Source organism: Pleurodeles waltl, chromosome 6 (assembly GCF_031143425.1).
Source record: "Pleurodeles waltl isolate 20211129_DDA chromosome 6, aPleWal1.hap1.20221129, whole genome shotgun sequence".
Lineage (NCBI taxonomy): Eukaryota > Metazoa > Chordata > Amphibia > Caudata > Salamandridae > Pleurodeles > Pleurodeles waltl.
Window position 1 is genome coordinate 640,498,361 of NC_090445.1, and position 25,863 is coordinate 640,524,223.

The 25,863-nt window shown below is 47.0% G+C and overlaps 1 protein-coding gene across 3 annotated transcripts in view; it reads left to right on the plus strand.

The window, feature by feature from the left end:
• Nucleotides 1-25,863, plus strand: part of PNPLA1 (patatin like phospholipase domain containing 1) — a 766,735-nt gene that overhangs the window by 553,914 nt on the left and 186,958 nt on the right. For 2 of the 3 annotated variants that reach the window (XM_069238977.1, XM_069238979.1), the window contains one exon: nucleotides 13,378-13,478. The exons of the other annotated variant lie outside the window; for it this stretch is intronic. In XM_069238977.1, the coding sequence (XP_069095078.1) occupies nucleotides 13,378-13,478 (101 nt within the window). The remainder of the gene's footprint in view (nucleotides 1-13,377; nucleotides 13,479-25,863) is intronic. 3 annotated transcript variants of the gene reach the window in all.

Consider the following 25,863-nt stretch of genomic DNA (forward strand, 5'->3'; position numbering starts at 1 on the left):
ACTACTCTCTAGCCCTCCAAATGTCCCAGCTATCCAATACACTATCGAATATACCAGACCCTCCCTTGTGGATAGCAGTGGAAGGACGACTCCTAGGTGCGAATGAAGGACTCGGAGGACCCTACCGTGAAGACTTTCCATCCACCAACTCGGTGAATCCTATTTTGAAGGCGACCAGGGCAGCCTGGCGAAGGGCCCACCGACTGTTTGGGGTCCACCCCCTCATACACACCCAAGCGCCCCATGGCACAACAGTGGCCTTCGCATAGGTGGCGAGGTACTCAATTGGCCGCAGTGGAGGCAGGCAGGTATCCTCACCCTCTCTCAGGTCCTAGAAAATGACGTGCTCAAACCCTTCCGCAAGTTACGGGAGGAGTTCGACCTCCACCCGAATCAGGAATGGAGATATCTGCAACTTAAGCACTGCCTTTCCCGGGGGAATACATCTTCCCTACGGGGGTCCCTGTCTTCACCTATAGTGGCTTACCTGCAGCAATGGAGGCAATACAAGGGAGTAATGTCGGGTCTTTACGATCTGATTATTTGACGACTCTACTCCCAGCCTCTCTCTGACAAATTACACTTACGGTGGCAAACCAGGCTGCAACAGGACCTAGACCCAGACGACTGGGAAGCTATCCTAGAGGCACTAGATAGAGGTACCCGGGAGGTATGCTTGAAATTCTGCCTCTTCAAAATCTTACACGACTGGCATTGGTCCCCAGCGAAATTACATAGGAGCGGACTCCTCCCACACGCAAACTGCTGGCGATGTCCAGAGACATCCTGTGACCTGACACATAACCTGGTAGACTGTACAACAGTTCGACCACTCTGGGATGCTGTGAGCTCCACTCTGGCTGAAGTGATGCCACTCCCGTCACCACTCACCCCTGCCCTTATACTTCTGCAAGATACGACCTCTCTACCAGATCTCTCTAGACCACACAAGAGACTTTTTGCACACAGCACTTGCCACTGCAAAAATATGCATACTCCGACACTGGCGGTCAGAGATCCCTCCAACTCCGGAGGAATGGATCATAGCCATGACCTGCACTGCCACACATGAACAAATCATCTACAACCTACAAGATCAAGCTCAAATATTCACGCAGGTGTGGGCTCCCTTCCTTACAAGGGGGCAATAGTGCCCCACCCGGAATCACCACTGTGCCCTCCTTCTTTCCCCCTCCCCCTCATCCATCCTCCCCCTCTCCCCCCGCTTCACTACCCTCGCTCTCGTATCTCTCTCTCCCTCTGCGTTCTCTCCCTCTCTCTCCCCTCGTTTCCCCTCTCCTCCTTCTTTCCTTTTTTCTTTTCTTTTCTTTTTCCCCATCTTTTCTTTTCTCCCTTCCCCTTCTTTTCTCTACTGTCCTTTTCTCTCTCACTCCCTCTCTTTCTCTCCCTCTCTTCCCTTACTCCCACATTCCCTTCTAAAATCCACTAGAGATTACATACTGCCCTTCAGCAACACCCCAAACAGACCTCCGTGGCAGACCCTTACCCCCGCGTCGTTAGACAGACACCTTGTCTCAACCGAAACTGGCCACAGGGTTGACAAGAGCCGCAAACCCCACTATCCGTGCTGCAACATCCCCCCCCTTGGTAATTTGAAACCTTGAGACACATCACTACCGCGACGCTACGTTCTTCCGAAGGCAAAACTCCCCTGTTCCCTCGTTTGAGCAGGTACAACCCACCCTCTACCCTTACCTCCATCTCCTTTAACCCCCCCCTTCGATTAATATATGTTGGAATAGAACAATACCTCAGGTTTCTCAAAGTACAAATTACAATTTGTTTGTGCCTTATACGTTTTCCAATTTCTTTAATTCTCTAATATCTCTGATGTGTAATTATTTCTAAATGCCGGGACCTTGATCCCAAATGACCTTGTACCATATTGTGTTATTATCAATAAAAAAAGTTTAAAAAAAAGACAACTTATATATATATATATATATATATATATATATATGTTCTAAACAACGCATATCTATTTAAATATATATATATATATATAAAAATTCTAAGCAACTAATAAACCATAAAAAAAAACAAAAAGAAAAACTTACCTTAAAATTAGTTGTTCAGGCAATTGTTATTTAGGCACAATTGTTGTTTAGACAGTAGTTGTTCAGTACTTAGTTGTAGAGGCTTTTTAGTTGGTTCAGGCAAGTAGGGGTTTAGACCTCGTTGTTCAGGATGTTTCCCATTCTTTCTAGTACCTCATGTATTTGCCTGGCTCTATTTCAATTAACATTTGCTCTCCATTTCTCTTTCTAAATCATGCTGTTGATCTTTCTCCCTGTCTCCCTGGTTGGATGTGTTTATAATCCATATTTTACATGTGCTGCATAGCTCTGCAGTGGAGTCGTTAGGTATCTTTTGCTTCCTGTTGGTTGTACAATTGGATTGCATTGATCACTTTCCTTGGTGAACATAGTTCAGGAAACATGTCACCTCTGTGAAATATGTAATAATCACCTCCTACCAAGTTTATTCAGTTTGTTGTGTGCATAACGTTGCAAAAGGACCCATTTTGGGTGGTCAGCCCCGGTTTTTCATTTATTTGTGGACTTACCTGCTGGTGATGTTGAACCCTAACATAGGGGAACTGCTATCCAGTGCTAAGTATATGTGCTCTGTCCTCTAAAACAATCAAAATTGGCTTAAAACCATATTTCCATGTGTAATTTCACTATAAACCCATTGTATATAGTGTAAATCCCACACATATGGCATGCAAAATTAAATGGCACATGTAGACTTAAGCATGGTATTATGTCATTTACTTTGAGACCCTGGAAACTTGACACCTCCCTCCATTGAGGCCTGGTCTGCTGCAGCCTGCAAGCTCTCATGCTTGCAGTCAGACTCATAAAGGTGCTAAAACGTGCTTCCAAACTCTAAACAAGTTACTCCTAAAATTACTTAATTGCCAATACAGGTATAGGACCTAGAAGTGCCACATGCCTAAATTGTTAGCACGCACTTACCGTGTTTAAATCATAAAAAACGACTTTCACTCTTTTGGATTTAGCTGTTCCCATAAGAAATACTGGTAAAAGCAGATTAAGTTATTATTTCTGCATTATCCAGTAGGAAACAGCTAAAGAAAATGTTCAAGAGCTTTTCCTAAGTGCTTTTTAAAATCCAATCCATTGGTAAAGTTGTATGTTTCCTAACTAGTTATGAAATATAACTTTCATAAAAAGTTATATTAATTTGCCTGAGCCACTGTAGGCTAGTTAGCCTTAGCCAGCAGCTGTTGTCCAGTCATGCATAGTCTGTAATGAGGTGTGAAATCCATTTCAAGAGCCACACAATATACACTTTGATTGAGAGGTCGATTTGAATAGGCAGAGATGACTCATTTGAGTTTATCAGAACATTCAAGGTGAGGGCTGCTACCCCTCCTGTTGGCCCACCAGTGTCAAATCCTGCATGACCTGCACGTCTGAAGCACATGTGAAACATTTGCACCATCAAAAGTGATTAGACAGGTCCAGATTACAATTCTGTGTATGCCTAGTCTGGGCACTGAATGATCCTCCTTTATCTTACAAGACGTCAGTCTCATTTTACGTTGTGAGCCCAGGGTTTGCTTCAAACTGGATTTTAGTGTTAGATATGGGAGGTCAGAAATAATTTCCATAGCACACTCCCTTAAACACCCCCGTCTCTCAGATCCCAAGTTTAACATGGATAAAAGTTTGGCCTCCTTGGATTTGCTTTGACACAATGAAATTTTTACCTGTTTGCAGCAAGGCAAACGACAAATACTGAAAACATAGGTAGGTCAAGGTCTGGGAACATTTACTCCATTGTCAGAGAGGGTCTAGGAGTGTTGTAAGGTATCTCCCACCCACAGGCTGGTGGACCTTACAAGGTTGGACCATTCACCCAACCTTATTATGAACCCTGCTGGACATGTGGAAGGATACCAAGCAGACTGACCTTGCTGCACTTGGCATCTGTGACCCATGGTAAAGACCTGAGGAGGTTAGACCCCAGTTCACTTGAAATCCAAGGACAGAAAGATCTTCAAGGATCATAATGCTGATCCCCTGGGGGGCTTCAGGAGCATAAAAAAGCTGAAGAGGACACCACCTCACCAATTTGTGTCTTCTTTTCTTGGAGGTGCAAAAGTGAATTTAGCTGCATAGGTGCCTTAATGCTTATATGTTTACTATGAAAATGCTAATGCTCATGCGTGACCTAATGTGTGCAATTATATCTAATGACTCAAATGCAATTTCATTTTTGTACCTGCTTAAAGACCACAAAAGCCTTAGTATTGCTGCACACGTGCACACGTTTTAAATGAACAATAATTCTGTTACTCCATGATGTATACTGCACATTTCTGCTGAACTATGCTAGCAAAGTGTAACTTTGTTCTGAACTTAGCACACTAAAGTGGAGATTTTAGAAGGTAGTAGAGCCAGCTTTTACTAGTTCTAGCTGTATCTTTCTACCAAGGTCTTCTCACATTCCTTATCATGAAAAGATCCTGGCACCTGGCTATTTGTTAGTTTCCCTTCTGTCACATGTTCTCATTTTCATTTACTTGTATTGCGAAAAACGCATCATCCTTTCTTAAGGCACTGTGCTTTACTGGCAAACTCCCGCTCCCTTCTCTATACTGGTATACATCTCCCAGCTCTTGTAGCTGTTTTTCAAAAAAGAAATCCCTGCCTTCAGCTGTTATTTGGCCTTCACTCAAGCTTCCTACTCTCTCTCCCATAATGTGCCCTGCCATTCTGAAAGATTGACCTGCGCCTTGTCAGGCACGTTGCTGGTTACCAAGGACTACCACTGCTTAAGCATCATACCTGCGACTTTGCTCTATGTCTGTCACATCCATGGTTCCTTCCTGGTTGCCTTCTCTTTGTCGCATTTCTTGTCCACTTCAGCTTTTCCACAGATGCAAGAGATTTCCTCATAGCCTTGATTTCCTGTTAATAGATGAAGTTCTTCGGGCATACAATTCCTGGCAATTAAGGAAAGAGCAATGTAACAACAGAAGTAGGTATTCAGCATCTCCAGCATCAATTTAATGGAGAAAGAAAGAAGACTACAACTCAGAGAAACTGGTGTTTTATGCTTTGCTATTATTGCTTTTCTTCTAATGTTCTTGCTTTTAGATGGGGTTCGGGTACTACTTTGAGTACTGCTGTGCTTCCTTGTTGTTTTGCTCTTGCAACCTAGACATTTCATAATTGATATTTTGTCTATTTACAGTTATTAGTGAAACCATGCAAAACATATTTCTTCTTCCATTTTAACAACCCCGGGTGACTCACTCTTTCCATGGAAAAAATGGAAAGAATTATTGGAGAGTTTGTGAGAAAAACTGTCCCCAGGAAGAACAATTGTTAATGCTGCATTATCTGGGGACAGCGGGGCAAGAAGGTTTAGAAACATTTCCTTACATTGTTGCTGATGCTGATGGTGATGCTTTGCTAAACAAATTTGAGCCTGTAATTAAGATATTAGATAACCACTTTCTACCTAAAGTTTCTATAATTCTGCAAAGATATTCTTTTGGTAAGTGCAATCAGGGTGGTAACATATCTATGGAGGATTTTGTTACATCTCTCCGCAAACTAGCCTCTACATGTAACTTTGTGGACAATGTTGAGAGGATACCTGATCAATTTATACTTGTGAGCAAATGTGATTAGGGAGGAACATTGGTTGAAAAGTGATCCTAAACGTAGTGAAATAGTAATCATAGCAAAGCCAGAGGAGTATTAAATGTCATGTGTATGAGAACTGCAGAAAAACAAAGAAGCTGTTTCGTCATATACAAAAAGCAAATTGTTATGTTACAGATATAGGGCCAGATGTAGCAAAGGTTTTTACCCATTCTGTGTCTATGGGAAAAAGTGTTTGTACATATGGCCCTTAGTTCCATAAATCACATACCTAATTCTAAGGCATATCTGGCACTGTGTAATGTTTCCAATTGGTGTGAAAAGAAAGGGCGTATGTCAAATGTTGCTAATATACAGCCAAGTCTAAGGATAAAATCAACGAGGTATCTACTGAAGACACTGAGGTCATTCTTTAAATAACTAATGATGTGAACTGTGTGTCTAATGTACAGTGTGAACCCCCTTCCGACATTGTGCAACTTAATGGCATTCAAGTGTCCATGATGATGGAACTGGGTGCCATGTTGTCCTTAGTTGCAGATGCTGACTTCACCAAGAATTTCAAAGGCAAAGTCACTTTATGTGAATCTCGTGTTACCCCTACAGTAATGGGGTAAACCCTTTGAATTAGTTGGGTAGTTTGTGGCAGTTATGCTGTGGGTAAAATATATGTTCTTGTAAAGGGAGACAAGGTGATAAGTTGACCTCATCAAAAGCTCCTTGGGATTGTTTTTACCATAATATAGATCCACAAGTTCAGATCAGGAAGTTTGGCACTGTGCCTTACTAGTGTAAGCACGTGTTTTCTTATGTTTTCTCCTGGAAAATTGGGTGTGTCACAGGGTACAAGCATCACATTTGTTTGTAAGGAGGAGCCAAGCCATTAACATGTAGATTCAGGAGTATATCTTTAAATTTACAGGCAGCTATGGAAACAGATTTAAGCAATTTCAAAGAAGAAGGGATAATTGAAGCTGTGGAGGCTTATCATTGAATTGCACCAGTTGTTGTGTCCACCTAAAAGCTCAGGTGACATTAGACTTTGTGTGGATCTAAGGCATCTCATAAAGAGGTGGTCGAGGACAAATTCCCTTTGCTCAACACCATGGAAATGATAAGCTTGTTAGGTAAGGCCAAATATTTTACTACACTAGATTTGAAATCGGCATACCCCCAAGTGAAACTGTGTCATGAGTCCAAAGATCTTATCACATACACAACCCCTTTTAATAGGATGCCTTTTGGACTTTGCTCTGCTATCTCTGTTTTTCAGAGGCTTGTGACTGACTTGTTGTGGAAAGTAATGGGTGTATAAGGTTTTCCAAAATGATGTTTTAATTTTCTCTGACACCCAGGAAGCCCATATGTGCAAAATTAGGGAGGGGTTGGGGATATTCAGTGCCAAGGGTATTACCCTCAAAATTGAAATGTAAAAAAGTTGTTGTTCTGAGATATTGTACTTGGGGCATGTTACCACGAGTGAAGGGGTCAAACCAGAAGATGGGCTTATCAGTGCCATCCAGAATTTAATGCAACCTAGTAAGAAAGAAAATGTTTATGCTTTTTTAGGGATGGCAGAGTTCTATGTAAGGTCTATTCCTAATTTTACAAAATGCTCCTGTAGTATTGGAAGTTTGCTTAAAAAAAGGGCTCAATTTATTTGATCTGAAGAACGGCAGAACAAATTAGAGCACATAAAAAAGGGTCTAGAATCAGCTCAGTGTTTGGAAAGTTTTATACCACGTTTCCCATGTTATTTAATCATGGATACAAGTGACAAAGTCTTTGCTGGGTTTTCAAACAGGTTCAGAATGGCAGTGAAGTCACAATTGCGTTTGAGTTGAGGTCACCTAAAGGAGAAAAGGAGGCCTTAGCTGTGTTTTGGGCGCTGAACAAGTTTAAGCAGTTTTTGTGGGATGTCCAGTTTGTTGTTCAATTGGACCATAAGCTGCTATAGAAAGTGTTTGGTAAAAAAAGTTTTGATTGCTTTGCGTACTTGTAAAGGGATTGTTGCTTTGCAAGATTTTCAGTTTGTGATCAAGTTTATCCCTGGTGAGGATAATAAATCTGCAAACTGTTTATGAAGACTGAGGGATGATACCATAGACTTCTGTAATGATGAAGAGGGGTGAGGGAAGAAGGAAGTTGTCAAGGTTTGTGCCCCCACCTTGGGGTGTGTTTCTGAGAGTAAATTGAGTGCAGAGTTGCAGAAGGATGAGGTGGTGAAACATGTGGGGGATGGTATAGTCAGTGTAAGCGATGTCTGGATTTGTGATGTGAATTTATCAGGATTTGTCAAGGTATCGGGGAGCTTATCATCAATAACAGTCTCTAGGTAAGGGGGAGCAGGTTGGGTTCACCTAGTGGTGTGAGAGTGACTTATGAGGTTGTCTCATGAGGGACACCAATGTATTTGTAAAACTAAGAAGAGGCTAAGGGCAGCTTTCTGTGGCCGGGTATGGATCTGGTGTTTGAGAGGATGGTTTGGGACTGTCATGAGTGTAAGTTAAGTGATAAAACTTTGAAAGTAAAGACATCCCCCATGGTATGCCAAGAGATTCCTAAGGAAGTCTGAGACAAGATTGTGCTGGATCTTGTGGGTCCCCTAAGTGGTGATTCTGCCTCAAAATATATATTGGTGATGATGGAAATTCTTTCTAGGTGATCAGTGGTGTTGATCTCTACCAAAAGCACCACAACAGTGGGTATCATTTTTGTAAAAAAGAAATGTGTTCTCTAGAGAAGGGAATCCTAGATGTTTACTGATGGATAACAGGATTCAGTTGACCTCGAAAGCCATGGAAATGTTTTAGGAAGGCAGGGGTTTTGTTCATAAGAGATGTGCTTTATACCATCCAGAAACCAATGGAATGATTGAGAGGTGTATTTAGACATTGAAAGAGACTGTGCACATTGCAAAACACAAAGGGGTGAACTGGATTGATATGGGGAAATGTAAAGTTGAGGAGTTCAAGTCTACATCCCATACTACACCAGGGACTGGTCTATTTGTTCTCTTTAAAAAGCTCATTCCCTATTCCAAGGTGTGTCCCCCTAGGGTAAATGTTTATTGTAAGAAACAATCTCAAAAAACAGATCTGAGAGGGAAAGTGAGACCCAGAGAAATCCAACTTCAGGAGAAAAGGACAGAGCGGTCTTATTAATGCAAAGCGTTCAAACACTTTGACATTCAGATGGAAAACATAGTGAAAGTTAAACTGACGAAGAGTTCCATTAATGTTCTGTCTCACTTCAGCAGTCATCCTCATCATCAAAGTGTGTAAAGAGGCTGTCAAAGAGGATGATGAGAGGATTTGGAATTTTAAAAGAATAGTGATGTTGCTTAAGAAATAATTTCTCTAGTCTTTAGAACCTAGTCCTTTCGTTCATTTCTTCTCTTCATTATAATTTTTTTGTTGGGTTAGGGAGGGGGTGTGTGGCATTGTTATTATAATTCATGTGGTTCATTCCCTTCTTCCTCATCGTTATTAAAAATAAGATCCTCTAGAATGCTGACATTCAAGAAAGGAACTGTGAAAGGCAGAAGTCTCTGTTGCAGCCTCTGAGGGAGCTGAACTGTGCTGTGGCTGGGGTTTATTCTATGTAATGAAGAAAGGAGCTTTCTTCTCAACTTCTGCATCATTTTTTTGAATGGGACTTCACAGTAAGAAATGGTATGGATTTTAGCATTACATGCTCAAACTAATCAAGGGTGAAGCTCTGATCCTTTGAAATGCCACTTGCATTGCTTAACTTAGGGTTGTTTGCTGCCTGTTTGCATTAAAAACATGTTAGTCTTCTATGCTCTATCTTTACTACTGTGTTTTCTTTTACAGAAAAGTCACCCACAAACTCCAATACAACATTTTAACTTGCTTAAAATCTTGCATATTAATTCTATTGTGTGCCAATCTGAAATATGATATGTTATGGCACTTGGGGTCCAGACTCAAATCAGCTATTTAAGGTGAATCTCTATTTATCATGTTTCAAGGGCTCTGTTTTTTTGGTGTTGACATTAGTAGGAAAATGGCTGCACTCAGTCTTACAAAACGTAAGAATAAAGCATGACTTCATTATCATCCACAGAAGCTTCATGCTGCATAAAGTGTAACCTACTGACTTTATCAAGGCTTCTTAATTCTGCAGATGCTCCAATAAATCAATAAGTTTTATGAATGAACATATTTAAAATACAAACATCAGTGCCTGAAAAATTCAATGTGCACCTTTCATTTAAAAAGATAACAAGCAGTTGACATAATGAAAAGAATGAGATCTTCCAAAAGAAGGAGCACTAGACGCAGGAGCCAATGCCCCAAAACACTGCAAACAAGTGGTTCTACAAATAGTGTTCAGGTGTGGTGATTGATTAAGATTTCATTATGGGACACTGGAGCAGCAGACTTCACCAGTGCATGAGAGAAAAGTTTTTACTTAACAAAAGCAAAAATGGTTACACGCAAAATACCAAACCGACACTAGCTACCATACCTCCCACACCAAACCTGCCATATGTAACATAGCATACTTACCTGTATATCAAAACTATTACATCTACCGACCATACCTACCAGCCCTACCTACCTCCCATACCTAACCTTCCAAACTAACCTGTTTACCATACGTACCTAGCTACCTAATCTACTTCACTAAATGCCATTCACATCATGCCTACTATAACTAACCTCCCATAATTAGCCTACCATACCAATCTATGTGCCTATCAAGACTACTACACCTACCTACCATATATCTCTACCTACCATACCTATCTTCCATACCTATCTATCATATATCACTCCTACCGTACCTATTATACCTAACCTATCATACGTACATGCCAAACCTCTCTACCAAACTTGCCTACCATACCAAACCTATCATATCTAACCTGACAAACCTAACCAAACCTGGCCCAGGGAATCCTCCATGGCGGCGCTGCTTGCAGCGCCGCCATGGGGATTCCGACCCCCTTCCCGCCACCCTGTTTCTGGCGGTTCTTACCGCCAGGAACAGGATGGCGGGAACGGGTGTCGTGGGGCTCCTGGGGGCCCCTGCACTGCCCATGCCATTGGCATGGGCAGTGCAGGGGCCCCCTAACAGGGCCCCATGAAGATTTTCACTGTCTGCTTTGCAGACAGTGAAAATCGCGACTGGTGCTACTGCACCCGTCGCACCCCTGCAACACCGCCGGCTCCATTCGGAGCTGGCTTCTATGTTGCAGGGGCTTTCCGCTGGGCCGGCGGGTGCACTTTTGGAGGTCGCCCGCCGGCCCAGCGGGAAAGTCAGAATGGCATCCGCGGTCTCCTGACCGCGGAGCGGCCATTTGGCGGTCAGAATGACCGCCATAATCTATTTTCACATCTGTAGAGCATATAAATTAAGCCCATCTTGAGGGAACAGTTTTGTCAGCAGTGTCAAATTATAGTCATGTTGAATTTGGAAACATTGCAGAAAAAGCCATAATACACTTCCCTTTTACATGTGTAATGGGCTTATGCAATAGTTGTGGTTTGGGTTTATGAAATCCTGTAATTAAAATACAACAACTCACACATGCTAATCACATATTTTTTAAACCTAACCTTCTGCTCTATGACACAAACTAACATTCGTCCAAGATATCAGAAACCAAAAGACACAGAGGGGGTTATTCTAACTTTGGAGGAGGTGTTAATCCGTCCCAAAAGTGACGGAAAAGTGACGGATTTACCACCAGCCGTATTACGAGTCCATTATATCCTATGGAACTCGTAATACGGCTGGTGGTATATCCGTCACTTTACCGTCACTTTTGGGATGGATTAACACTCCTCCAAAGTTAGAATAACCCCCAGAGTCTAGTATTGTACCCACATTGCACTCAATAATCTCAAGCAAACACCAATCAGCTTTCTCATAAAGACTCCAGTTCCATTAACTTCAACACTTACTAATCTCAACTGTACCTTATAAATGCCTACAAAATGTTTAAAAAGTATCTACTAACACATTCCTACTACTCTCTTTCCACTTTACTAAGTTAATACTACTTTACAGCTGCAAGAGTTTTACAGTTAAGACAAAAACATGCAAAAAAAAGCATAAACAAAAGAGGCAATTTATTTCCTTTCAATACCTTTGAGAAACCATACAATTCAATTATATTATTTATATTCAAATTAAAGATATGCTTCAATTACAATTCAAATATGTTGTACTACTAAACATTGTATTACTAAATAACATATAACAATGGGCCAGATGTATCAAAGGGTTTTTCCCATTCTGTGTCTATGGGAAAATGCGTTGGTACATATGGCCCAACGTCCTTTTCTTTTTCACATGTTTTCAACAAAACTAACAATAACTTTATATAGTATTATAATAATCCAGACCTTTTGAATTGACAATCCCTTTCAGTAGAGGTTACATTCCTGCCAAGCCAGTTGGATATATAAAAAACACACTGGCAGCATTATGATTGCTTGTGGAAGAGACACATGGAAGTGCCATGCATCAACAAAGAAATGTAGTCTTTGAAGTCAGTAATGTGGTATCTGTTGTTTTCAAAAGGGGACACAAGAACAAGCAAACATCTGTTCCTATAGAAAGATTTCAAATGCAACTTAGACATTTTCTATAATGGAGTATGAGCCTGTGTCTCATTGAACACTTTTCAGCATCATATTCATCAAATTGTTGGTGTTGAATATTAAACTGAGTAAATGTAATGGTTCCAGTTGCAATGCAGGTGTCAGAGACATCAAAGTACTTAATTGTATTGCTACATAGGCATGATTATGTCAAGAGGGTCAAGGGTGAAATGGAGATGCAGAGAGCACAGTGTTAGTCATTATAGATAATCCAAAGAAGGAAATGAACCAATGACTGTTGAAAGTAAAGTATACCACAACCAAATAAAGATAGTTTCTACTAGGTGAAAGCATGGATTGAATAGGCTTTGACACTCTATTCATTGCTCCATCTTGAACTTTATTGCCCCCATTGATTGTCTAGGGATTAAGTGCCTCATTATGAGGCTGGCGGTCTCGGTGGCGGTCAAGGCTTCCGCTGCTGTTGCGTTCCGACCACCACATTAAGACCCTGGTAGTCAGACCACCAGGTACCGCTGTCTCCGCCAGGGTTGATGATCCTGATGGGTTGACATTGGGTACAGGTCAGAATCCACCAGGACGGCGCTGCATGCAGCACCGCCCTGCTGATTATGACCTGGTTCTCCTCCAGCCTTTTCATGTCAGTTTTACCACCATGAAAGGCTGACAGAGAACAAGTGCAGAGGGCCACATGGGGGTCCATGTACTTGGCATGGGCAGTGCAGGGGTCCCCCTGCCCAGCACCCTTGCAACATTCACTGTCTGATTATGAGCCAGAGACAATGCTGCTACCACTGCCGGAAGCCTCGGTTTCCGGCAGTCAGCCTAGCGGGAAAGTCTTACTGGGTCCAGTGGGGAGGTAGCCAGTGTGGCAGCACCCTCCCTGTTGGGAGTTTTGGGGCAAGCCTTCCCGTCCGCCAAACTCCTAATGATGCCCTAAATGTGCATAATGGCTACATTCATCCTTTAATCTGCCCATATTTCTATCCATGGCTGTGGTGCTTCTTGGGTTGTGCACTATACAAATGCCAAACCTATTGGCAAAGTCAGTGCTAATTTCTTTACACTTAAAACTCTCATGTTTTGGTTCCTTCTTCTGATTTGTATTTCAGCTGTAGCTGTTGGTCTGCACCAGAAGAAGTCTGACATGATGGGCTCTTTGACTCACATAATCGCTGTACGGCTTTTGTCCGAAACACTAACACTGAAGAAGGTATCATCATTCTAACAAACCATAAGCCAAAATGTGCTATGAAAATTGCAGTTGTGTTTGTAAACTGTAAAGTGTAGCTGCTGCTAAAAGAGCTGTAAATTGTGCAAATTCAAGAACCATATAGTGAAACTTTAAATCAGGTGTGGGCTAAGGTTTGAACCCTGAGCTCAAAGTTGGACCAAGTTAACACAACATGTACTTAAAGCAGTTTCCAAGGTTTGCTGAGTTCTTAAATTCATTCAATTTCACTTGTAAATTAGGTACTGGGACTGAAGGGATCTGTTGCTTGCACAGTATCTTGTGTGTTCTTCTGCCCTGAGTGACAGACTTTGTGTTTACCTGATGTCTTGATTTTTATTTATGAACATGACATCTCATAAATCTAGCTTGAAAGTCTAGGCCTATGACTGTCCCTGAACGTGCAAGGTCTAATATCTAGTGACCTGGAGGGATGCACCAATTGTACCCTCATTGTGGACGGAAGGTGCATCAAAAGTAGCCTCAGAGTGGACAAAAGTCTACTGTCTCTCCAGGCTGCAGAATACAAAGCAGAGTCAGTAAAGCTAACATCCTGTATGTATGTAAAGTGCATGTGCATTTGTTCCAAGTTCTTCATGACCAAAGAAGGGGATGCTCCACAGAGTACTTCCAGTAATGCTGTGTTTCTGGTGTCTATCTGACAGCCAGTCTGCCAGTGGAGAGGGCACATCATATGAAGTTTACACTTTCTGCTGGAATAGCTGAGGGTCTGCTTAGTGCCTAGAAGTCTACTGAGAAAGGAAAGGAGCCTGTCAATCCAAGCAGGAGGAGGACTGTCAAAGATGAGAAGCTCAGTATGTAAATGCTCAAGGAATACCCAGAGATAGTTAACTGTCTTAAGACAACAAAACCAAGAGTGACCTACGCAGCAGTGGGTCTCCTGGTATTTTTCTCTGCAATTCCCATTGAGGACTACTTTGGCCTTTTCTCGAGCAACAACTACTATGATGTGTGATTCTGTACTGGCCTACTTTTGGCTGCAACTGCCATATTCGCATGACTTTCCACTGGCCCATGTTGGGCTACACCTGCCTCAATTCCTGATTCCTACTCTGGTTTGAGACTAGCTGCAGATACTGCACAGTGTGTTTTTTGCCATTGACCCAGAACATGTTTGCTGCACCCGGCCTCCCCTACAACCACCGCCGGAACAGCACACTAAGGGGGTCATTCTGACCTCGGTGGTAAAAGGCGCTTACCGCCGGTCAGAAGACCGCCATAACACCGCCGCGGTCGCGGTAAACCGCCACGGTCATTCTGACCCGCAACTGGCAAACCGCCAAAAACCCGACAACAACAAAAGTCCGCCACACCAAAGGTCAGCGGGAAACTGGCGATGACCAAACCTCCACCGTTACGCCAACAGAAATACGCCCATACCATTCCGACCCACAAATCCCTGCAGCGGTCTTTCAACCGCGGTATTCCATTGGCGGTACACACCGCCGCGCTCAAAATACACACACCTTTACAAAACACTACCACATTGGACAAATCAAAATACACACACCTGAGACACATACACACACCACTCCCACACACCCAATTAAATATAAAACACACACCCACATCACCCACAAACCCTTACGACCACAATTGCGACTGAAGGACAGAGAGAGAGAGCACAGCATAGAGTAGACCATCACACAGAGGCAAATCACAACATCACCCACACAATTTCCAAGCACAAAACACCATACACCGCCACACTCACCACACTCTACAACACATACACCACCCCTCACCTCATCCACACCACCCCATAGCAACCCAAAGACACCCCAGGTTCACTGACGCAGAACTCAGGGTCATGGTGGAGGAAATAGTTCGCGTAGAGCCCCAGCTCTTCGGGGCACAGGTGCAGCACACCACCATTGCCAGGAAGATGGAGCTATGGCAAAGACTAGTGGACAGGTTCAACTCTGTGGGACAGCATCCACGCAATCGGGACGACATCAGGAAGCGGTGGAACGATCTATGGGGGAAGGTGCGTTCCATGGTATCAAGGCACAACATCGCGTTGCAGAAGACTGGCGGCAGACCCCCACCTACTCCCCCAGAATTCACAGCATGGGAGGAGGAAGTCTTGCACATCCTGCATCCTGAGGGCCTCGCAGGAGTAGGTGGAGGAATGGACTCTGGTAAGTCAAATCTCCACTACTTCATTCCCCCCACCCCACCTGCATGCCAAATCATACCCCCACCCTCACCCCCACCCCATCACACCAACTCCTTGCAAATGGCTCACCATCACATCCCACCCATCCCAAAACCTAGCCCTGCATGCGTCCCCAAAGCATGGACACCCATCCCCAAAGCATGCCCACTGCACACACCCATCACCCCCACAAGCCACCGTCACAAAAGCCCCCACAAGGGAATGCCAGCACTGGGGTACACGGCCACCCACCCATTACACGAAATGCCACACACAGAAGCAATAACCATACTCTTATACCCCTGCAGGACCCGAACGCCACCACACCGCCACGGAGGGTCCAGAGATGTCCATCCCACCCCCAGAAGAGGCCCCCAGTGATGACAGCAGCTCTGTCTCCCTGGACCCAGATGACCAGCCCAGCCCATCGGGGACCTCGGGACAGTCGGTTCCCCACAGACAGCCACAGGCTACACCAGACCCAACCCCCTCTGGGAACACCAGCACAGCTCCCACCCAGCGGGCCCATGCCTCTGTCTCCAGGACACGTCAATCAGCGGTGTGTCCACCACTACAGGGCACCCAGGTTGACCTACCACCCCAACAACAACAGGGACCTGGGGGCAGTGGTAGTGGGCACACCGTCCAGGGGACAGAGGCCCAGGGAAACAGGGGAACTGGGAGGGCTGCTGTGCGACAGGGGGGGGACAGGCCCAGGGAACCGACTCTCCAAGAGGCCCTCTCCTCCATCATGGGAGCATACCACCACTCCCAGGAGACGATGGCTACGGTACTGGCCAGGTTCCAGGAGATCCAGGTACTGCAGGAGGAACAGTACATGGGGTTCAGAGAGGAACTGAGGAACATTAGTTCCGCAATGGGGACCATCGTCGTGGCCCTTAACCAGATAGTCACCACATTGCGGGACCATGTGGCACCACAAAGGGCCCCTGTCACTAGCCTGGACCAGGAACAGCCTACCACCTCCGCCGGCGCTAGTGGTCAGGAGGCCCCCACACAACGACAGGCCACCAGAACCCCACCTCCTGCAGAAGAAGAACCACCCCGCAAGCGGAACCTGAGATCTCACAAGAAGACAGAGTAGGATGCCAAGACCCCCGCCAGCAAACGATACCCCCTGATGTCATCCCACTGTCCCACATTGTCACCCTGTCCAACCTTGAACTGCCCCTGCTCCATCCTTCCACAGGCATATGGACAATGCACCTGTGAGACTGAGAACTGGACTCTGCCATGGACATTACTCCACCATCACCGTTTTACAATCATGTTCCTAAATGTAGCACTTCAATTAAATCACTTATTGCACTTAAAAAATCTAGAGTCTGCTTGTATTTTGAACAAATGTATTAGACATAACGGTGCAGAAATGTTCAGTTACATTGTGATGACAACATACCACTGTCACACAGCTGTAGTCCATGGGCAAACAAAGCAGAGGTCACGCAGTGGGGCCCACAGCTCTGAAAACGGAAGGGAAAGTCACAACTCAGTTAACAGGAACTGGGGGGGAACTCAGACAGTAGAGAGGCAGGAGACTTTAAGTAAATGTAAAATGGCGTGGTTGATTCGTACCTGTGTGCTACTGAAAATACTGTTGTATCACTGTGTCCCTGTTGTCTGTGTCGTCCCCGTCGTCTTCCTCCTCTTCACTCTCCACAGGCTCCACAGCTGCTACAACACCACTATCTGGACCATCCTCCTGCAGGAAAGGCACCTGGCGTCGCAAAGCCAGGTTGTGAAGCATACAGCAGGCCACGATGATATGGCACACCTTCTTTGGTGAGTACATTAGGGATCCACCTGTCATATGCAGGCACCTAAACCTGGCCTTCAGGAGGCCGAAGGTTCTTTCTATAATCCTCCTAGTTCGCCCATGGGCCTCATTGTACCGTTCCTCTGCCCTTGTCCTGGGATTCCTCACTGGGGTAAGTAGCCACGACAGGTTGGGGTAACCAGAGTCACCTATTAGCCACACACGGTGTCTCTGTAGCTGTTCCATCACATAAGGGATGCTGCTATTTCGCATGATGTACGCGTCATGCACTGACCCAGGGAACTTGGCATTTACATGGGAGATGTACTGGTCAGCCAAACAGACCACCTGGACATTCATCGAATGATAACTTTTTCTGTTCCTGTACACCTGCTCACTTCCACTGGGGGGAACCAAAGCCACATGGGTCCCATCAATGGCACCAATGATGTTGGGGATATGTCCAAGGGCATAGAAATCATCCTTCACTGTAGCCAAATCGCCCATCTCAGGGAAAACAATGTAGCTCCGCATGTATTTCATCAGGGCAGACAACACTCTGGACAAAACCTTAGAAAACATAGGCTGAGACATCCCTGATGATATGGCCACTGTTGTTTGGAATGATCCACTTGCCAAAAAATGGAGTACTGACAGAACCTGCACCAGAGGGGGAATCCCTGTGGGTTGGCGAATGGGGGACATCAGGTCTGGCTCCAGCTGGGCACACAGTTCCTGTATAGTAGCTCGGTCAAGTCTGTATGTCAGTATGACATGTCTTTCTTCCATTGTCGACAGGTCCACCAACGGTCTGTACACAGGAGGATTCCTCCATCTCCTCGCAAGTCCCAGCGGACGGTGCCTAGGAAGGACAACATGGAGCACAGAGTCAAGCAACCCACAGGTACGTAACCACAGCTTGCACAGTACACGATTCGCTATGCATTGAATGGCTTGTATGAGTGGCAATGCAAGGCCTAGGCCTGTGTGACGCAGTAGAAATTAAGCCATGTGGGCCCTTGAAATGGCGGCTGCCTGACCTGTGAAGTGTGACAATGGGATGTGAGGTCAATGCGCTGGCGTGGCACACCGTGGCGGTAGACGGTCGAAGACCGCGACGCAAAGCAGCATTGGTTAACATTGAACCCTATGGGTCTCAGGAGCCAATGACGATGTGCGCCGGCGGTCGCGGTACGCACCGCCACGGTACGCACCGCCGCAGGCGTGACCGCCATTTTCTAACTGCTTAATCACTCGAGACCTGATCATCCACAGGAGAGGACCTATACTGCAAGTGCTGCTGTGACCTCAGTCTGGAAGATACAATGGCTGCTGCGACTGGGGAAAGGGCCCCTGCCTTCACATCTGAGGAATTGGAGAAACTTGTTGATGGGGTCCTCCCCCAGTATGCGCTACTCTACGGTCCTCCAGACCAACAGGTAAGTACACAGGGAGCACGTAGTATGGGCTATGCCTGTGTTGAGTGGGGTGGATGTAAGATGGTGGGGAGGGGAGCGAATGAGGAGTGCAACGCACGACAGATGAGAGCATGGACCACATGGCAAGGTTGGGGAGGGGGGGCCACTCACATCGACCATGCAGAAAAGTGATGATATTTATTTTTCCACCCTGTACATGTCACATAGGTCAGCGCCCATCAGAAGATCGACATTTGGCGTGCCATCGCCAAGGACGTCCGGGCCCTGGGGGTCCACAACAGACGGGGCACCCACTGCCGCAAGAGGTGGGAGGGCATCCGCTGCAGGAGCAGAAAGACCGCCGAGGCTCTGCTGGGGATGGCCTCCCAACGTAGGAGGGGTGCCAGTCGTCAATTGACCCCCCTGATGTCCCGGATCCTGGCGGTGGCCTACCCCGATTTGGATGGGCGCATGAGGACATCACAGCAGACACAAGGGGGTGAGTATCAGCACATTCTGCTATATTAGCGCACAGTGGAGGTGTCTGGGTGGGGGAGGAGGGCTGTGGCTATCTCTAGGCCAGGGCGGTTTCTGTAGGCTAGGCCCCTCCGTTAGGCATGGCCCTGTGCCCCCGCCCCCCACCTCTGTAGGGTGCTAAGTACAGCTATCCATGGTCCGGGCTCACCTATGTGTGCATTTGTCGTCCATAGACTTGTAGGCCAAGTCACAATAATTGAGTAGTGTACCCCGAGTGCGCGGCGTAGTGCAGGGGGCTTCTGTGTCTGTCCTCTCCGCCAACGGTGCCGCCAATGCATGCACTCAACATGTCTTTCTTTCTTCTCCCCCCCCTTTTTTTTTGGTTTTCCTGTTCATGTGTGCACTAGCATCATCAGGCGGAGGAGAAGTGGCATCGGCGCACGAGGGAGCTGCATCTCACATGGCCCCGGAGGGCCCTGCAACCGACTCGGACTTAACCAGTGAGACGGAGGGTGAGGGGAGCTCCACAACAGGGACCCGTGGAGACGTCAGCGTCACCGACACGTCCTCGGAAGGGAGCTCCCTTGTGGTGGCGGCAACATCCGTGCCCACCGCAACAACAGGTACAGCCGCCACCCAGCGCACCAGCTCCGCCCTCCCAGCAGCCCCTCAGCTTTCGCCCCGTGCCCGCTCGGCCAGGAAGCCGGCCATCTCATTCGCCCCTGGCACCTCAGGTCCTGCCCCAGTTACCCCTGCTGCCCTCAGTGCGGAGATCATTGACCTCCTCCAGACGCTCATTGTTGGGCAGTCTACCCTTTTGAATGCCATCCAGGGGGTAGAAAGGGAGGTGCATCGGAGCAATGCATACCTGGAGGGCATTCATTCGGGTCAGGCTGCCCATCAGCGATGGTTCAACGCTCTGGCCTCAGCACTGACGGCAGCAATTGTCCCTGTGTCTAGCCTCCCCCCTCCAACTTCCTCAACCCAGTCCCACTCCCCTGTTCCTCTGCCTATCCCAGACACACCTACAGACCAGCCTGCACACACCTCAACACCCAAGGGCAGCTCATCCAGACATAAGCACCACAGATCACACAAGCATTCACACAAGCAACATCCACATGCAGACATGCCAACAGCCACTGCCTCCTCTGTGTCCCCCTCCTCCTCGTCTCCCTCCTCCCTCCCTGTGACGTCTCCACTCACACCTGCATGCACACCACCATCAGCCAGTACGTCCATCACCACCACACCCACCAGAACAGTCCGCACACTTGCAGTCACCACCCCCACTGCCATTTACACGTCCCCTGTGTCCTCTCCCAGTGGGTCTGTCACCCCCTCTTCCAAACCACACAAACGCAGGCAGCCACCCACCCAACAGCCATCCACCTCACGACAGCCTCCAGCACAAGCACCTGCACCCAAAGACACCAGACTTCACTCTCCTACAACCACATCTTCTTCCTCCACTCCCATACCCACTACAACTACAACTACCCGTCCCTGTCTTTCTAAATTGATTTTCCTTTCCAACCTTGACCTCTTTCCAACAACTGACCCACCCCCTCCATCTCGTAAGACTCCAATCAGCACCTCAGCCACCACAAGCCCTGCACCTACTAGGACCATCGTTCAGGGCTATTGGAGTCCACCAGCTCCTAGGGCAGGAACATCGGCCAGCAGCAAGGGGACAGCCAGCTCACCCCCTGGGAAAAGAACCAAAAAAGGGAAGGGCCGGCGCGACAGGCCTGAGACGGCTGCCCCCAAGGACACCAGCCTTGCACCGTCACCTGGCCCATCCACAAAGGGAGGCAAGGGCCCCAGAGATTCTGCCAAGGAGGGCAAGGGCAGCAGGGCGAAGAAGTCCGGCAGCAGGCGAGCTGCCCAGGAGGGCCCCACCAGCCCCATTTGGGGTGTGACGGAGGACACCCACGGGCCCAGGACTCCAGCACAGGAGGGTCCCGCAAGCGAAAGGTCGGATGGCGACGGAGCGGGAATTATTGGCCAGATCTGGTTCCCTAGGAACACAAGACAAGCACCACTGAACAGGGCCCCGCCGTAAGAAGCACCACTGAACAGGGCCCCGCCGTGAGAAGCACCGCTGAACAGGGCCACGCCGTGAGAAGCACCGCTGAACAGGGCCCCGCCAAGACAAGCACCGCTGAACAGGGCCCCGCCAAGACAAGCACCGCTGAACAGGGCCCTTCCTGTCAAGCACCGCTCCGCTGGGCCCTTCCTGTCAAGCACCGCTCCGCTGGGCCCTTCAACTCAAGCACCGCTCCGCTGGGCCCTTCATCTCAAGCACCGCTCCGCTGGGCCCTTCCTGTCAAGCACCGCTCTGCTGGGCCCTTCCTGTCAAGCACCGCTCCGCTGTGCCCTTCATCTCAAGCACCGCTCCGCTGGGCCCTTCATCTCAAGCACTGCTCCGCTGGGTCCTTCCTGTCAAGCACCGCTCCGCTGGGCCCTTCCTGTCAAGCACCGCTCCGCTGGGCCCTTCAACTCAAGCACCGCTCCGCTGGGCCCTTCCTGTCAAGCACCGCTCCGCTGGGCCCTTCCTGTCAAGCACCGCTCCGCTGGGCCCTTCATCTCAAGCACCGCTCCGCTGGGCCCTTCATCTCAAGCACCGCTCCGCTGGGCCCTTCCTGTCAAGCACCGCTCCGCTGGGCCCTTCAACTCAAGCACCGCTCCGCTGGGCACCGCCGTCTCTGAACTGCTCCGCTGGGCCCTTCATCTCACGCACCGCTCTGCTGGGCCCTTCCTGTCAAGCACCGCTCCGCTGGGCTCTTCCTGTCAAGCACCGTTCCGCTGGGCCCTTCATCTCAAGCACCGCTACGCTGGGCCCTTCCTGTCAAGCACCGCTCCGCTGGGCCCTTCAACTCAAGCACCGCTCCGCTGGGCCCTTCAACTCAAGCACCGCTCCGCTGGGCCCTTCAACTCAAGCACCGCTCCGCTGGGCCCTTCATCTCAAGCACCGCTGGCCCATTGGCAGGGCCGGATCTGTGTCGGGCAGGGCTTCACGAAGCACTGTGGCCAACATGCCTCCTCCATAACCAGTGGAGTCTGTAATCCACCTGATGGACTGTGGCTTTGCACTCCCCAGGATGGTACAGTGGGCAATCCACCCACTGTAGAGACTTGAGAGACTGTGGCTTTGCACTCCCCACACGGTGGTACAGTGGGCATGGAGGCCCATCGTGGATCTGGCGTCGTGGACTCATGTGGCTGAGGTGCCCCCCCTTCCCTTCCCCCTGAGGTGCCTGTCGTTTTATTATCTGATGCCCCAGCAGTGTTCTCTCCAATGGAATCGGGTCTCGTGTATGGGCTTTGCCCATGTGTTTATGCACATTGGCCCACGAACAATGGAATGTTGCCAATATGTGCCGGACTTTTGGACTATGTATATATTGTTCATGTTGTAATATATTTATTTTATAGATTTCATATTTCACTTAACTTCAAATATGCTATAATATACTTCAATTTTAATGATCTTTTTATTTTGTCTTTGCATTATTCCAGAGGGTTTGGGGGGTGTCACTCTGACTTGTTGCTCTGCATTGGTGTGTAGGGATTTGGGGGGGAGGGGGTTGCGTATGTGTGTGCCCGTAACCTTTTCTCCTCCCCGCTCCCCTGTGTCGTAGGTGCAGTACTCACCGTTGTCTCCTGCGGCGGCGTTCGTGCTCCTGGTAGAGGAGCAGGTAGACAATAGCTGGTAGGATGTTTAATTCGGGTTCCATGCTGTCCAGATTCCTCGTGGAGTGTATAGAGGTGAGCGTTTTCCCGTTCGTGCTCTGTTTCCGCCGTGTTTTTATCGGCGGGGCTCCCGCCCCGGAAAAGGTGGCGGATTGGTGGGTCGTGATAGGGCGGGCGGTACATTGTCTGCCGCCTGTCTGTTGGCGGTGACCGCTGCGCTGTTTGTTTGTCCCACCGTGGCGGTCGGAGTGTTAAAGTGGCGGGCTGTGTTGGCGGTTCCCGCCAGGGTCAGAATTCCATTTTTTTTACCGCCTGCCTGTTGGCGGGTTGGCTGCCGCTTTAACACCGACCGCCAGGGTTGGAATGACCCCCTAAGACTTCAGGCCTCCACCTTCAGTTGAGAACCAGCCACTGCAAAATGTTTAGGTGAGCACAAAGACTTGAGCCTGCTCTCACACCTGCAACAAGCTTGGGAAAATGGAAAAGACACATCTGCTTCTGTATTTGTACTTGAGGGGAACACAATATGCGCCTGCGCCTTGTTCATGGTTCCATTACAAGTTACGCAGGCTCTATCCAGAGAGCTTTATCCGGGAGGGACAGACCATGGAGTGGAAGAGAAAGGTGAAGTGCCCACAGGGGAATTAAGACCAAGGGTATTCCCCTGTATACATCAATTGGATTGTGTAGTATTGTGTAGTAATTTGTAAGCTGTGTGATTAAAAGTACCATATTTTTTGCAAAAGCAAGTACTATACAGAACATTGTTTTTCATAGTTATTGATGAGTTTTGAGCTCATACCCCCCATGATACCTCCATGAGAAGCCTGTCAATGGTCACCCTCACTATCCCAAGAGTAAAGTGAGAAAAGGCTGTGCTCAGTCCATCTTGCAGAGCCATCATAGGACAGCAGTACAAATGACCTCAACCACTACAGAGGGGCCCAGTAGTCCCGGTCTGCACTGTGCCTCCCCCACTGAATGGGGTCTGTCATGAGACGCTGTAAAAAAACATTTTTTAATATAATTATTTCATTGGAAATTATTTTTAGGTCTTGCCACAGTAGGTCTTTAACAAATATTCAATTAGCAGATGTTTCTTTCACTGCGCTCTGAGCAGGCATTAAAAGATCCAAAGAAATGACACAAAGAAATCTCTTTGATTTGTTTGAGCCATTTTTGTGGCCCCCCTAATGGGGGAAAGCCTCCTTTGCATACATGGTGCATGCATAATGTGGAGCAAAGAGTTACAAAATGGTGCAATGCATGCATTGCGCCACTTTGTAAATTTGAGGCAGGGAAAAGGCCACCTTAAAGTCACCTTAGCATCAAAAAGAAGCCGGTGAGACACGCTAAAGTGGTGCTAGGCCCTCTTAAATCTGGGCCATAGTTCTATGAGGAAAGTTTTTGGTGGAGATAGTATACATAGAAGGACTGGAAGGAGAGGGCAACCTTTCGACCGAGTCTACTACAAAACTCCCTATAATAGCATATGAGAAACATAAAGGAGAAGTCAAGGATCTGCTGTTTGTCCCCAAGGAGGAAGAGGATGCAGAATTAGGTATGCAAGAGGAAGAGCACATGTTAATTTGTCTGGACATGGTGAGTAAGAGGACTGCTTCTGGTTTTATCCTTAGAAAGGTAGGAGGCAGGTTGAAGTGTTTCATGCAAGAATGGGAAAAGGTTACAAATTATCCTTGGGTGATTGTTGCAATTTCAGGGTATGTTATAGAGTTGAATTCAAGGCCCATCCAAAGAAAGATCCAAGGGAGTAGCATTTCAAAAAACGTCAAAGACAGATTGTAGCAGACAAGATGGCTCAAATGTTAGATAAAAGAGCAATTGTGAAGGTGGATGAGACTCTGGTTGGGTTTTAGTGGGTTTTTTATTAAATCAGGAAAAGTCACTTTTGATCTCTTCACATAGGATGGAATTCTTGAGACACAGTGAAAATGTAGCTGTAGTTACCAGAGAAGAAGATTTGTCTTATAAAAAGGGATGTAGGATATTTCTTGAAGAAAGATGAAGTAGTTTCACGGGATTTGGCTCATAAAATTGGGCTATTATCTTAATCATTTAAGGCAATTTTCCAGTACTCTTGATTACAGGGCTCTGCAGCATATGAAAAGATCAGGTATTCAAGAGGTTTTTGGGTTGGGAACAGGATAGTAATGACTCAGGAAGCATGGATGGAGTTAATTTGGTGAATGGAGAATTTACAACCTTGGAATGGTCCTGCTACATTTGCAGAAGGGTGCCTCCCCCCAGGAGATAGCTGTTTGCTTTTGCTTGGTGAGAACTGACAGCTCCCAACAAGCAAAACCAAACAAAGTCACTTTCTGGTAGCTGAAGAATGTCAAACAGCTCCCTTGCAGAAAGTGGAGTTTTCATCTGTTTCCCTGTACACAACTATGCTTGCAGGAAAACAAATGAAAGCATTGCTCCTGCAAACAGGGAGCTGCTATTTAAAGCTGCTCCCTGCCTGTGGGAGCAATGCCGGCTCTCGCAGAATGCAGAGAGTCAGCTAGGACGAGGCCTTCTGGCTCCCCCTCAGTTCTGTCACTCTCTCTCTCTTCCATCCCATAATGTGATCGAAGAAAGAGAGAGGAAGAGAGAGAGAGATTGCCATTGCATTGGCCTCTCCATGCAATTACTTTAAAGAGTAAGCCTAGCAAGATGTTTGGTGTGAATGGTATAGTTATGTTTGGATGCAGAGCAGAACAGAATCAGTTCTGTGCTAATGTCAAAAGGTCTGGTGTTTTCACTCAGTAGGCTGAAGGTTGAAATCCTAGTATCACTTGTTAGTTGTTTTTTTTATTT